Raw genomic sequence first — 14,738 nt, 5'->3', positions numbered from 1 at the left:
GGGAAGTGATGTGCAGGGGCTCAAACCACTGGACAGCAGGGGCCAGGGCCCAGAGACTCCTCACCTGCCCAGCCCTTTCATTTAACAGGTGGGGAAACTGAGGCCCCTCAGGTCCTTACACATGTTCTAGGCACAGCCCTGTGGTCAGATCACATGGGCAAATGTTGGGTTATTAATGAAACCTACCTTTCCAGGGCCGTCCTCAAGGCTGCCAACGTCCAGGTCTCATGAGTGTGGACAGCCAGGAGCCTCTGATTAGGAGGGCAAGGCACAGGGACTGTGTGCCCGGAGCCCACTCGGGGCTGAGCTGTGTGCGCCGGTGTCCCTGAGGCCCGAGCAGCGCAGGTGTGAGCCACCCTGACCTCTGTGGGCTGTGGGGGCCCAGCCTGTGCTGCCTCCTTGGCTGCGCAGGTGGGCAGGCAGTTTTGCAGGGCTCTAGGCCAGGCCTGGCGGTCCATAGTAAGTGGACTAACTGCCCTGTGGCCTGGCCTCTTGGCTGAGCCAACACTCTCAGGATGGCTCTGAGAGGTAGGGTCCTCCACCCCTCTGGACTCGAAAATTACAGACAGGGTGTCTCCACTCTGGTCCCCTGGAGTTCCTGGATGCTGGCTGGAGAGAGGAGCTGAGCCCCTACACACACACACACACACACATACACACACGCACACACGGCTCTGGGCACTGGGCTACCCGAATGGCACCTCTAGGAGTCGTCCCCCAACCCACGGCTGTGGCTCTGGCTATAGCCAGCGCTCCCCTTGGGGTTGCTCACAAAGCCGCCTGCATTTGAGCCTCAAAAATGTGGAGATGTCCACTACCCCCATTTTACAGACCTGATCTTGAGGCTCAGAGGTGACAGCAGAGTCCAGGCTCTGCCCCTGCCACAGGGGACCCACCAATGAGCCACACCTGACAGAAACCACAGACAGCTCCTGGCGACTGGCTATTAAACCAGGAAGCTTTATTTACACAGTAAAAGTAACAAGCAAATTCCTGAGACTAGAGCGGCTCTAGTGCAAGACAGGTGTGGCTGGCACAGGGCACAGCTGCGGCGGGTGGAGGTGGGTGACAGACCCAGCGCCTTGGGCACATAGGTCACTCTGCCCGGCAGAGGCCTGGCCCCACCCCACGTGCTCTGGCCACCACCCTACCTGAATGAAGTGCTTCCATTTCATTTCGGAAAAGTACACTACAGCCCCACGCGGTCACCGAACCCCAGGACAGTCCTCCATGCACTGAAAACAATTTGTTTGCCAAAGAGACTATGCTAGAAGGTCAGACTACCTACCTAGGCTACAAGATCTCCGCTGCAGTCTGGGACTTCCTTCTTCCATCTTTTTCTCTTCTAAGAGGCATGTTTTTCTGTGGCTGTCATCAGTGGGAGGGGTGTGACCAACCGTGTGGCTGTGGCAAGAGGTGGCTCCATTGCCTTCATGGGAGCAGAGCATCTGGGCAGCACCCACCACCGGGCAGGGCCCCAGAGGCCTGGTGTCCGGAGGGCCTGCTCACACCCAGGCGCAGAGCCCGGAGCGGTCATCACTTAGGTGACGGGCCCCCAGGCCAGAGCACACAACTTGAACCTCGTGAGCAGACGCGGAGGTGCAGCGCACAAGGCCGCCACGCCTGAGCCGTGGCAGGGCCACCCTGGGGGTTTACAATGCCATGGAAACTGCTCAGACAGGAGGTGTCCCGAGCACCCCTCGGGCAGCATCTGCGGGGTGTGGGGAACCACAGGCTCTCCACCCTGGGAGACCCACTCGGACTTTTGGTTTTCTTTATCACGTGGCCTTCTCCTTTATTGAAGTTTTCTTTCAGCATACAAATTCACAAAACTTTCCTGCTACAAAAATTCTGTTGAAAAGTAAGGCTTTCCGAGAATGAAAATCCGTATGTATGGTCAGAACAAGGTCCCCTGTGGCCTGGGTGTCGTGTGTGCCTGTGGGCCCTGGGCCAGCCTGGCCACCTCGAATAAGGCAAGAGGATTTGTGGCAATGTAAACGAGAGGCTGCCACTGAGCCCGCCCAGCACCCACGGCAGACAGGTTTCAACACCATCTCGAGGCCCTGCGAGCCCAGTGGCTCGAGAGGATGCTCCTGTGGGACCAGTGGGGCTGTGACAGCAAGTGTCTCCGCCCCACCCTGCTGCCCCGAAGCCATGACCCTGCTCTCGTCCTGCAGGGACCTCTGTGCAGGTGGGCGGTCGGGCACAGCCCTCCCTCCTGGCTCTGACTTCCTCAGTGTCCCCTCAGAGGCAAGAGTTCATGGGCATCGGCAGCGAGCGGCAGGACTCCAACTAAAGTGAGGCTCCTGCAGGGTGAGCCACCAGCCCGCCCACTGCCCTTGGGGACAGTCCCATGGGGTCAGACGGAGCCTCCTGGGTGAGCCTCCCTCCAAGAGCTACAAGACCAGAAGGGGCCAGTGGGGTGAACCAGAACGGGCCTCGCCGGGCAGAGTGGCGGAAACTTCTAGATGAAGTCTGCTCTCACCAACCAAAAGACAAACATGAAACCAACTGAAGGCCATCTCCCCTCAGAGCAGAAGGGACACAGGCTGTCTCTCCTCTCACTGCGGCCGCCGTGGGCTTGGGTTAGGAGTTTCTGTGGGGTCAGGCCTCCCCAAGAGGGGCCTGAGAGACTGGAAAGGGCCACACCCTGCCGTGGGCTGGGGTCCCTTCTGCCTGAGTGCCCTGGGGCTGGGGTTGCCGGTCAGTGAGACCAGTTTGGGCGATGGAGGGGGGTCTGAGAGGCCACCTGCACCCCAGCCCTGTGACACCCGCCAGCACAGGCCTTCCCTCCGACGCCCAAGGAAAGGCACCTGGGTGCTGCTGCCCAGGACAGGCTCAGCTTCCTTCCCTCACTGTGGTCACCTGCAGTGCGGACCAGGAGATGAGGCCCTGCCTCTCCTTCCTCAAGAAGGACCGCTTTAGAGGTCATGGTCCCTCTGTGGCCACTCTGCTTAGCGTGGGCCAAATGCTAGTCCCTCCCTCCCAGGCGCTCTGAGGACACGAAGACCCAGCACGTGCTCTCCAAATTCACACGCTGCCCGATGTGACCTGACAACTGCCCCAGCGTCATCTGGGTTACCTCTAAGAAGACGTGACCTCCACAACCTGCCAGATGGAGACCGGGCGAGACGTCCTGTGTACCCTGCCTGGGCTCTCCACAGCCCTGAGGGGACATGCCGTCGGCGGGAGCCACTCGGGCGAAGCTGGTTGCGTCCCAGGCCCTCCCCAGGGCCCACACCCCCACTATGCTCTCCAACCGGAGATTTCACCACCCCCCCCGAGGCCACTGGCTGGGTTTTCTGCAAGCATCTTATGGCTGATTTGCGGAAAAAGCCACCTGTGAATCAGAACCTGAGCCACCCCTTTTGATATAAAAAAGTGAAGGTTTAAGTAAAGCTTCCCAATAGACTCTCTCTTTAGGGAAAAGGTGAGAACTCTATTCCCCTGCAGAAACGAGGCAGAACGACTGCAGAAGCGCCTTCATCACGCACAGGCGAACTCCAGGGCGCGCCGGTTATTTCTAGGCTTTTGAGAAAAGGAGCCACTTGCTCATAAGCCGACCCAGTTGCTACTGTCTGCAGAAGATGCCGGGTTTGCTAAAAGCCTGATTTCAAGAGAGCAGCAGCCACACGGTGCGTCTACAGCTGGGCGGGACGGGAGCTGCCGGAGTGAAACCTCAGGGGCAGGGCTCCTTGCCGCCGCCACCAGGGAGTCTGCCAGGATGTGAGGAGCCGGGTGCGAGGAGCCGGGGAGGGTGGGAGTGTTCCTCAAGCTCTGTGCCTGGGGGGGGCTGCGGCAAGGAGGCGGCCGTGAATACACTCTGCTCCCCTAGCTGAGCCGCAGGGGGCCTGTCTCAAGGTGGATGGGGCACCCTGATTAAAGCCAACAGTCCCCACCACCAATGAGAATACTCCTGGGATCCGGCAGGGGGCTGTGCAGGCCCTGGACCCAGCCCCCCAGAGCAGCCTACACCCCTGAAGTGGGCACAGGGCCAGGTTTGTGCCCCTGCTCACAGCTCCTGCCTCCTGAGGACATTTTCAAGATGTTGCCCTATTATGGTGACATCTCTCCACTCACCTGAATCACTAAGCTTATCCCTCAGTGACAGGTTAACACGGGGAATGCTCCCACCTGCCAGCCCTGCCGAAGCGGCCCCTGGAGCGGCAGAGAGCCACCTAATGTCTACCCAACACAGACGGCCTCTAACAAGCACCCACGTTCCCTGGGCCCAAGAGTTCAGCCGCAGAGGGCCCCCCGGCACCCGGGCCTCTGCCCACACTTGGAATTAAGGCCACATGGTTCTGGTGTTGCTACAGAAGGAGGCGTCTCCTGGACCTTCCCAAGCCTGAAGCGGGAGACCCGGGAGGAAAGGCACAGAATAAAACTGAGTGAAAGAAACTTGTGGGGCCGACTCCCCCAGACGGAACCTGAGCAGGAGGCCAAGAAGGGCCTGACACCACCGGACGGGCCTGAGCCCCCGATAAGCCCCGAGGGGTGGGAACTCCAGCCAGGGCCAGCATGCAGAGCGGGGCCCAGCGGGGGTGCCTGGGATGCTCGCGGACAATGTCCCACGAGGAAAAGGGGGAGAGACCCAAGCCCAGGAGCTGTGCTGGCGGCTACAGCAGTTCTGTGGGCCGGGCGCTCCATTCCACCATGTGGCGTGGCGTGGCCGGGTCCCGCACTGGGCCAGGGCGCCTGCAGGCTGGACGGCCTCTGCGGGAGGGGAGTGGGCTCACTCTCTGGACCCGAAGCCTCCAGGAAGCTTTCGTCAGGCCCAGGAGTGGGGCTCCCCCTTCAAGTGCCCATCTCGTGCCCAGAGGGGGGCCGTGGACCTAGTGCACCCCACCCGACCAGGGCCCCACGGCCCCTCAGTTATTCTCTATTTGTTCGATATCCAGCTCGCCGTCCAGGGAGCAGGGGCTGCTCCCGGCAGCCCCACGGTCCCTCCAGGCCAGGGCCGGCTCCCCCCGCCTGCCGCAGCCCTCGTCCAGGCCGCAGCCCTCGGGCTCCTCACAGCACAGCTCCTCCCTGCAGGCGAGGTGGTCGTCGAAGGAGGGGGGGAGCGGCTCAGGGACGGGGGTCCCGGCGGGGGTCCTGCCCCCGGGGCCGGAGGCCGAGGCGGAGAGCAAGGCGGTCCAGGACCGGGTGCTGCTGACGTGGAGGGCAAAGGGGCTGCGGGGGCTGCGGTCCTCCATCCCGGAGCTCAGGCAGCTGAGGCTGCTGAAGGTCTGGCAGTTCTGTGGGGGAGACAGACACAGGTTACTAAGGGTCGCACCCCCTCCCTGGAACCCGAGGGCCGCATGCCCCACCAAGCCAGGCCAAAGCCTCCGGGCGATGGGTCTGCCAGACGGGGGAAGGCTACCCAAAGCCCGGCTCCTCCATCGTCTGGGCAGGGAGAAGGGGCCGTCGGCCACTTTTGCTCATGAAGAAACCCCTTGGCCAACAAGTACCACGTTACTAAAGAAACTCAGAATCCAGTCAGTCATTCACCTACAAGGTGGGGAAGGGCACAAGCGTGGCAATGCCCACTGGCAGGGAGGCTGCAGCGCAGGGCTCCGGACCCTTGGGACCCCTCTCTGAACGGTGAGCTGGCAAAAAGGAATCAGGTACCTTTGGGCAATTTCACTTCCAGGGTTTTTATCAGGGTACAGGCGGACGTCAGCCCCAGGAACACGCCTCGCCACACTGTCCCACTGGGAAGTGAGGAACCGGACCCTCCGCGCCAGGGCCGGAAGCGGGCTTCTGCAGACAAGGCAGGCCCCTGAGCCGCCGGGAGGACATTCTGGAGTGAACCCCTGACGCAAACGGAAACCGGCCAGCCTGCGCTGCTGCACAAAGGGGCACGATGCCCATCCCACCCACTTGCCACCACCGGGGAGGGGAAGGAGGAGGTGGGCCCGGGAGGGCTCAGCTGATATCCAGCCTGGGGCATGGCAGGAGGCGCAGCCGTCCAGGGAGCTGGTTTCCACAGGAACCGGGCCCTGCTGGAGATGCTGCGAGGCTGGCTCCCCGGGGGGAAGGCTCCCCGACCTTCAACAGGCACTTGGGTGGCGGAGGCCGCAGGGCTCACCTCCCTAGGCCTCGGCTGCCTCATCTGTAAGAGGCGAGCCACGGGCCCCGTGAGGCCCTGTGAGGCCCCGTGAGACAGCGAGGCTGTCAAGAGCTCCCGCCTGCCGTGCTGGCTTCGTGGGCACCCTCCGGAGGGCCCTAGGTGTGGCTTAACGCTCTGCTTTTGCCGTCCTGAAATTCTGAAGTGTTTTTTAAAAGGGCCCTGCATTTTTGCTTTGCACGGGGCCCATGGCTTACAGCCAGCCCTGCATGTAAAGCTTGCTATCTTTACTCTCTCAGTTTAAAAGGAACCCCGTCCCTCCCGCACTGTGGCCTCCGTGTGGGGCCGACCTGCGGCAGGAGGCAGCCTGGGGCCCGCCCGAGCAGCGGGTGCAGCCTGAACACCATCCAAGGGGGCTGGGGCCACCTGCTCACGGAAGGCGGCAGGGCCAGCACGGCTGCACAGGTGGGTTGTTAAACATCAGCCTTCACAACAGAACTGGGACAGGGGCTGGGGCAGCCCGGGGAGTCCACGGCCCCGCCCTGGAGGTCCCCACCAGGACCAGGGGCAGCGCAGTCCCTTCCAGGGGGACGAGGTGGGAGATGCGAGTGGACGGTGGGGGAAACTGGGCAGGACCTGGAGCAACAGGCGCCTGCCGATGCCAAGATCACAGCCTGTCCCGAGGGCCCCAGTCCTTTCACAGGCCAGTGTGTGGATGTCACTGTGAAATCCAGACGACCGCCAGCTGCCACGGGGCACAGGCTGCTGGAACAGGTTTGGCAAATGGGACATAAAAGATGCTCCATCTGAGGCAGGCGGCTGCACCCGCCGTGCCCACGTCTGTTGTTCCTGGCGTGCCACGGACACTGTTCTGAGGGCTCTGCTTTTTTTGGAATCTTTTGATTAACTGAGAAAGGTGAAGCCTGGGGTTAGGGAAGGGGGGGGGGCTCTGGGAAAAAGTGCTGGGATTGAGGAGAGAAGGGCTGGGCCACTGAGTAGACCTCTTGGACCCCCGAGGCTGGCCCAGGCCGGGGCGGGAGCCCAGGTGGCAGCATCACCAGACTGGGAACCCTGCAGTCCCCCTACCTGGGCGCCGTGAGGTTCAGTGAGGCCCCCCGGCCTGCAAAGAGCACATCCCCCCCCAGACAGCAGAGGGCTGCTGACAGCACCTCATGCAAAGCGACATTCCCAGGTCCGGGGTCAGAACACGACTGACCATGCAGCTGGGCGGGTGGAAGCCCCGGATGCCTGCGATGGGTGAGGGGGTCTTTGAGGCCTTCTGACTCCCAGCCACAGTCTGGACTGGCCCAGATCTAAGCCAGGACAGACGGAGAGCTGGGCCTCAAACTCCCGCCTCAGCCTGCACCCCCAGCCTCGCGGCCCGGCCACCCCAGGCAGGGAAGGCCCAGGTGCGAGGCCAGGGGACGCTTGGCGCTCAGAAGCACAGCTGAGGGTCTTTCGCCCTATGTAAGTGAGGGTGGGAGGAAAACGCCACGAGTGGCCATGTGACTCCTGCTAAAAGTAACACCATCCCACATCAGCCCCAGTGCTGCGCATGGTCACAGGTGACAGGAGACACTGGTGCCTGAGCCCGCGGGGACCCTCATGTCTGCTCACCAGCGTGCTAAACACCTGGACAGGCGTCACCGTCTCCTGGGCCCGCGTCCGCCTTCCCTGGCCGCTCTGACTGTCCCGCCTGACCTCACGGTGAACCTGACAGTGTCTGGGCCCTAACCATGGCCAGCGTCAGCCACACCAGCGGCAGGGTGCCAGGGACCTCGGCCTGCTGAGGCTTTTCAGAGGTGCAGCTTTGGCCTCAGTGTACCCGGAGAGGCTGGGGGTGCAGGCTGAGGCGGGAGTTTGAGGCCCAGTTCTCCTTCTGTCCTGGCTTAGATCTAGGCCAGTCCAGACAGTGGCTGGGAGGCAGGCCTGAAGTCAGACAGGCTGCTACAGCCCCAGACTTGGCCTGGAAAGCGCATCGTGGTTTCAGACAAGACCCTCCATCCTCTGGGCCCTGGCCCACCTGCCCACTGAGAGGTGGCAAAGTGCACCCAGGGCTGCCCGCTCTGGCCATCTGGAATGACCGGGGCCTTGCTTTGCAGCAGGGTGAGAAGCTGGGAGGCTTGGCTGGTGAATGAGCCAATCCCAGGCCACCACTGAGCCCCACCCCCAGCAGTCCTCAAGGCACCTGCTCCTTGGCTACAAAACCACCGTCACCTTGAAAACTTTGTTGACTCAAAACTCAGCCACAGTGAAAACCAAGACCTGCCTGTGCCCCGCGGATGCCCCGGGTGGTGGCCCACCCTCCTGCCGGGGAGCAAGGTGACGGCCACAATGGGGCAGTGTATGTCCTACCCAGACTCCATCCCTGAGAGCCCACCCACGCTGACCTCCACGGTGCATCCCACGCCCAGCCCTGCAGCTGCCCTGTGCCCACCCTGCCCTGGGTAGGGTCCAGCCCAGCCTCTCCTGGAAGTTCAGGCTCCCCGGAAGCCCAGCTCCCACGGAGGAGTGCTGGAGGCCAGGAGGCCCGTCATCCTAGGTGACACAGCTGCTTTGGGACAGTCCCCCTCCAAACGCTGTCCCAGGGAAGGGCTGCCCACGTGGTTGGGCACAGGCCTGCGTGGGTAACAAAGCTCACACTGTCCGCGTGGCCTCAGGATGGTGGCTAAAGACATCAGTCAGCACCTCAGCCCTGGACTCTGGGAGATTTAAGAATGGAGCCCCTGAAAGTCAGGGTTTTCCATCAGACCAGCCAGGCCTCAGCTGCACCCAGCCAACTGTCCACCTGCCCCACCCCGTGTCCTGGTCTCCCAGCCAGGAGCAATGGCCCCTCTTCCCCCTGGCTGTACTGTGCAGGTATCTGCTCCTAAACCCTCCTGTGAGTGGGAGGTCCCTGGTCGGGCCCTGAAGACAGAGACAAAGTGGGGGCAGGGCGGGGAGCAGCCCACAGCCAAGGCCTGGCTTGTAAGGGGTCTAGAGCTGCCCCGGCCTCGGGGACCACATCCGAGATGCTCTTCACAGGGCGGAGCTCCCCGTGGGTCAGGCCGAGGGCTGCGTCCCGTCGCGTCCACTCCCCTCAACCCCTCCCGGTGTCTCTGAGCCTCCCACTGGGCCCAGAACCCCGTCTCAGGCTATGCTTCCAGGAACCGACGGCCTAAGATGGCGATGAGAGTACTTGGCACACACCTGCTTGTCAGTACTGCTGTTCCCTCCAGGACAGACGCGCCAGGCCGGTCAGAGGCCACGGGGCCCGCCAGGGGTCCAGCTGTGGGAACCAGCCTGCCCACGTGTGCCGGGAGCAGTGGTTTCAGGGGGACACCTCTCCCCGGTCAGTCCCTCATGAGACTTCCTCTTATGATCACACGGGGACAGAACATGCTTCCCCAAGGCACGTGTGTGCTTCCCCTCCTCAGACAAGAAGAGAGCCCGAGACCCCCGCTCCCTCTCCCGCCTGGCCCTTCAAGGCTGGCTCACCGGCACGCCCCCTTTCAATGCGTCTCCCTTTTTAAGTCCAATCTGATGGCCTGGCGGAAAGGGCTCAGTATGTTGAGTCGATGTCATCCTGTGCACAGAAAGGTTGCCGGTTCGATTTCCAGTCAGGTCACATGCCTGGGTTGCGGGTTTGATCCCTGGTCAGGGCTTGTAAGGAAGGCAACTGATGGATGTTTCTCTCTCCCCCTTCCTCTAGGCATGTCCTCGGATAAGAATAAATAACTAAGTAAATGAATGAAATCCTATTTGCGGGGTCTCTCTGTTGCAGATTTTGGGTGTAGCAAGCCCAACCTGAAGTTGGGGTGATCAGAACCAGTTCCCCAGCCTGGCCTACGCTTCCTGGAGCCGCAGCAACTCTGCTGGGAGCTGCTGGGCCCGGGGCTCTGGCCAAGCGGAGGCATTTCCTCCCCAAACAGACGCTTAGCTTACACGAGGCAGAATTCTCCAAGTATCAGGAAAACCCCAGGCCATGAGAATGGCTGGCAGCCTGGAAATTTTCTAAGTCTCACTTACGCTAGAAGCTGGCACTGAGACAAGCAGGACGGCAAGGCCTGTGGCTTCCTGGGGCGGTTTCTTTTTTTTTAAAAAAACTATCTCAGAAAAAAGAGAAAAGCACCGGAATATCTGGGGCCCATCTTTAATGTAGCTTAGATAAATCTGAATTTCGCATGGAGGCTGGACTCTTGCAGGAAGCCGTGGGGCCTGAGGGGTCAGGACGGAGCTGCTTCCCTGACGGCAGCCCTGGTGTCACAGGTGCTGAGATGAGCTGGCTGGCGCGGCTTTGCAGGCAAGTCAGCGGGTCCCTGGGCCCGTATCAAGGCCCCAAAATGCTTCACTTTTTTATCCCACAACAAGCAGCCCCTTGGAGCCTGAACTGCTTTCCTCCCCTCAGGAATAAAACTGCAACAGCCAGGTTGCTGGTGTCTAAAAGTAGAAGGAAAGTTGCCTCGGGGAGCCTCTGGGGCCCAGTGAGCACCCTGATCTGGCAATGGAGAGTCTAGGCTCCTCCAAGATCACGGGTTCTAGGATCAAACAACCCCGGGGGGGGGGGCAGGAAATGTCTGTGGGGTGAAGAACGGCCCTGGGCTGTTACTAGGAAGTCCCTGCCTTCCTGTGCCAGTTCCCTCAGCTCACTTCTGCGGAGGCCACAATGTTTACTGAGCACCTAGTCCCATGTCAGCCTCTTCTCATCCACTAACCCCAGCTCCGCACCCTCCCTCTCGAAGTCAGCCCTGAGCCCTCCCATGTGTGCCCCGCTGGCCCTGCACAGCCTCACCCTGCACCCCACTACCTGGCCCAGGGGCTAGCTCATAAGAGGTGCTCGGTGCAGCCTGGGGAAGGGAAGGAAGGACCCACCCTGTGAGCCCCGCCTGGCTCAGCTTGTTTGCACAGTCCCCAGGTCCCCGGGGTGCTGTGGCAGAAACAGGACTCTGTGGCCCAGAGCCCTGCAGGTCCTCTGAATGGCGGCCAACCCTGGAGGCCCCTCTCTGCACATGTACCCCCAGGCCACACTGTGGCTCAGGCCATTTCTGTGCCTGGCCCCCGAGTGGCAAATGGCCTGCCCTGAACACAGAAGGTGTGGGGACCAACGCCAGAGGGCCTCCTGCACCCTCACATTTAGTTTCTGTGGTGCATGCCCCGGCCAGCACACACTCAGGACGGGACCTGCAAAACAGCCTCGCTCTCCGTTTGTTGTGGAGAGAACTCTTGGCCTAACAGAAACTGAAGGACCTTTTCAAAGCACATAAGGGTCTGGGGGGGGGGGGGGGGCAAGGCCCATGTACTGTGAGACACACGAGGAGTCGGGGGCACAGGAGGTGGCTCCAGGCAGGCTCTGGGTTTGGTTCAGCTGCCCAGAAGCTGGGTGGCCTGGGGGCCATGTCGGGGCAGAGGGAGACAGGACCACAGAGCACAGGGGCCCCGACGGCTCCACCCCAGCAGCCCCATGTCTCTGTTACAGACATCGGCTTCCGGAGAAAGGGGATCCTTTTTGGAAAAGTGAACAAATCACCCATTAGTTTAATAACCTTATTTTGCTGATAGGCTGACTGAGGCCAATGGGGGCAAGTGAGTCTTGCCCCAAATTGCACAGCTTGCAACCAGGCCTCTTGATTTGCGGGCCAGGCATCAGAGGGCATTCGATTGGGGGGGGCAGCCTTGGGAAGGGTGGACAGGCCTGGGTGGGAATCCCAGCTCCCGGTGCCCGCTGGGGAACCTTCTGAGCCTCAGTTTCTCATTTGTACCACGAGGGTGATAAAAGTCCCAAAGTCAGAATTATTTAGAAGATTAATTACGTTGAAAGTACATCCATCTCCGTATTAAGTTATTTTTGATTTTCCTACTCCCCTTATTGGCAAGAACAAGGTTTATGCATTTTAAAAATGGCACTCTGCAAAATTGCGCAAACCAAAAAAATCCCTACCAGCCCCACGCTCACGCACTTAATAATCACCAAATTACCTCCAAGTCTTATACAAGCCCAGGACCTAAAAACAGAGGAAGGACCAACTCCCAAAGGGCAAAGGGGCCACACGTGTGCCGGACACGTGTGTGGGGCAGTGAGCCCGGGTCTTCCTCGTGGCTGGAGGGTGCCTGCATAGACGCAGGAAGGGGAAGTACCCGTGGGCCGCCTGCCTGGGGCTGGGCTGGGGCTTCTTGCTCCTGGGAGAACACCGCAGGCTTCATGGGCGACCCAAGGCGGGGGCTGCTTTGAGCTCCAAACCCTGGCTCCCCCAAAATAAGGCCCATCCCCCAGGGTGCCAGGCTCATGGAAACGAGCCAGTGCCCACCACTCAGAGCAGCTGTGCCCCCCCCAGTGGGAGCGAGAGGAGGCTGTGGCCCCTTTGTCTGAAGGCCTGTGGGGACCGTGAGAACCCGGGTGCTGTGGGAGTGTTAGGACACCCTGAGGATGGGCGTTGGGGCCAGGTGTCTCCAATTCCGGTATGTGTGAACAGGGAACCCCATTTCCACCTGTTGTATCTCTACACCCAGAGGACAGATGCAAAGCAGAGATGAGTTCAAAGGGTCAGGTTTGGCTGCCCTCCCTTTCAGTTTGGGGGGGGATCTGTTCTTTCCTCCCCAACAAGGAAACATAAATCATAAAGGAAGGCAGGCAAATGCTGAGGAAACACAACTGCAGATCCATCTGCTCAAACAGGACCCAGCACGGAAAACTCCAGAAGCCAACAGTCCCCACGCCCGTCACCGGCCACCCCTCTCCATTGACGAAGCTCTGCCCATCTCAGGAGAAGCCTGGCCCCTCTAACTCCTGGGGCCGGCATCTTGGCCAGTACCTGACAGCACCCAGCTCATCCCACCCTGTCCACGAAGCCAGAATGGGGGGGCAGGCACCTGCCCGAGTTCCCAGAGGGGCGTTTTCCCACTCACTGGACCAGCCCCGATGACCCAGGGGCACCTGGACCGCCCAGGTCCCCTGAGAAGAGGCCCTAGGGGGTCAGTACAAAACATCCAGTTGCCCTCACTTCTGTGGTGCCAAGGACCTGTCCCCTCCCACAATCCAGAGGGGCTCCTCCCCCTCGGTCACCATGGACTGCCCAGAGGGGCTCTGGAGGGCTCAGGCACAGGGCGAGTTTTTTGCTGGCCGCATCCAATGCCTGGAGAAACAAAACACATTTGGGTGTTGAACGGACGGTTCAAATGGTCCATTTGGGGCAGGACCCTGACTCTGCCACTAGGATTGGGGATTCCTTGGGCTCTCCTGCAACCTAAGGTTCTCTTTCCCCGTCTGTGAAATGAGAAAATAAAACCGCACTCTTGGGCTGTAACAGGGCTGAAGCCGGGGGTGGGGGGGTGGCAATACCACGTTACGATGCCCAGCTGTACCCAATGAGGCAGAGGGCCTGCAGCCCCCTGAGCAGCCCCAGGTGGAAACCGCCTAAGCAGGGCCGCTGACCCCACCTGGGTCTTGCCTAGAAGCCAGTGTGAGAGCAAAAATCCCAGCTGGGGACGGAGGCTGCACTGGCCTGTGCCGGCCACCACAGGCCTGCGGTGGCAAGGAGGGGCGGCGGCCCAGCCCGCTCTGCCGGCATGTCCCAGCATGCCCGGGTAGGGCAGGTGGCCACGGGTATGCCCGCCGGCAGCGGGAGCGGCGGGACATTCCTGGACACATTCCGGCTCTCTGGGCTTGGCTGTCCCCACCCGAAGAGCCACAGGTGAGTGGCAGGGACAGTATGTGGGGCTCTAGTGCTCCCGAGCCTGGAGGACTCGTTAGAGGACTGCCCCTCCTGGGGGCTCTGTCTCACCCACAGGCAGCAAAACACCTGTGTAGCTACAGGTGGGATGGGGCCTCTTGCCCACCAGACGGCCGCCCTTCCTGGATGGCCTGTCCTTTTGCCCAGGTGAGCCCCACCTCTCCAACCAAATCCAACACTGTGGCAGGGCTGGGCCTGCATCTTGAGCCAGGAGACCTGCTTGGAGTCCCAGCTCTGCCTAGTGCCCCAGGGGTGACCTGGGCAGGTCTCACCCCTTTCAGAGACCAGTTCCCCAAGCAGCAGTGAGGGGAAGACAGTGGGAGCTAGAGAGGGTACAAAAATCGAGGAAACTTCACGGGGCTTACGGGACTTCTGAACGCGTGTGGCTGCTGGCCAAAGTGCTCTCCAATCTTGGCTGCCCTGAGCTGTCCTGGCAGGAAACCCTGAGAGCAGGGGCTCCTGGCTCAAGGATGTGTGGGGCAGCATGGGAGGGGTCTGATTCTCCCCCAGACCAGACCCACCCCACCCCAGCAGGAGGCCCAGATTCAGTCCCAGGGGCGGGAGGGCGACTAGGAAACATTTTCTTGAAGGGCACTAGAGGTGCCAGGAGATGCTCAAGGTGCCCAAGAGGTTCTGAGCGTCGGGAGTGTGGCCTGGAGCATGCATTTTGCAACCAAACAGCCTCCGGAGGGGAGTCCCTGTCGCTCCTTGGCTGAGTGACTCAGAACAAATCATCTCACTCTAGGAGCCAGGATGGAAACCGCGATGCCAGCCTTGAGAGCAAGTGTGCACAGGACCCAGCTCAGTGTGCTGACAGAACATGGCTGAGGACGGGCTGGCCAGGGCGGGCCCGTTTCACTGACTTTCCCAGGGACACACCTCAACATGACTGAGTTTCCTGATAGGCTTATTTTTTCCCTTTCGTCGCTCATTGCTGTTTCCACGCTTGCCAAGATATGCAAACACAGCACCCCCATCTC

The 14,738-nt window shown here is 61.0% G+C and overlaps 1 protein-coding gene across 1 annotated transcript in view; it reads right to left on the bottom strand.

Moving 5' to 3' along the window:
* Positions 1–57: 57 nt before the first annotated feature.
* Positions 58–14,738, bottom strand: part of FAM53B (family with sequence similarity 53 member B) — a 75,877-nt gene continuing 61,196 nt past the window's right edge. Inside the window, exon 5 of the mRNA XM_081158662.1 lies at positions 58–5,240. Within this exon, the coding sequence (XP_081014788.1) occupies positions 4,872–5,240 (369 nt within the window). The 3' untranslated portion in view covers positions 58–4,871. The remainder of the gene's footprint in view (positions 5,241–14,738) is intronic.

The sequence above is a fragment of the Miniopterus schreibersii genome (genome assembly GCF_964146895.1).
Source record: "Miniopterus schreibersii genome assembly, chromosome: 14".
Taxonomy (NCBI): Eukaryota; Metazoa; Chordata; class Mammalia; order Chiroptera; family Miniopteridae; genus Miniopterus; species Miniopterus schreibersii.
Note: the sequence above shows the minus strand (reverse complement) of the source record. Positions and strands in the feature narration are given on the sequence as shown.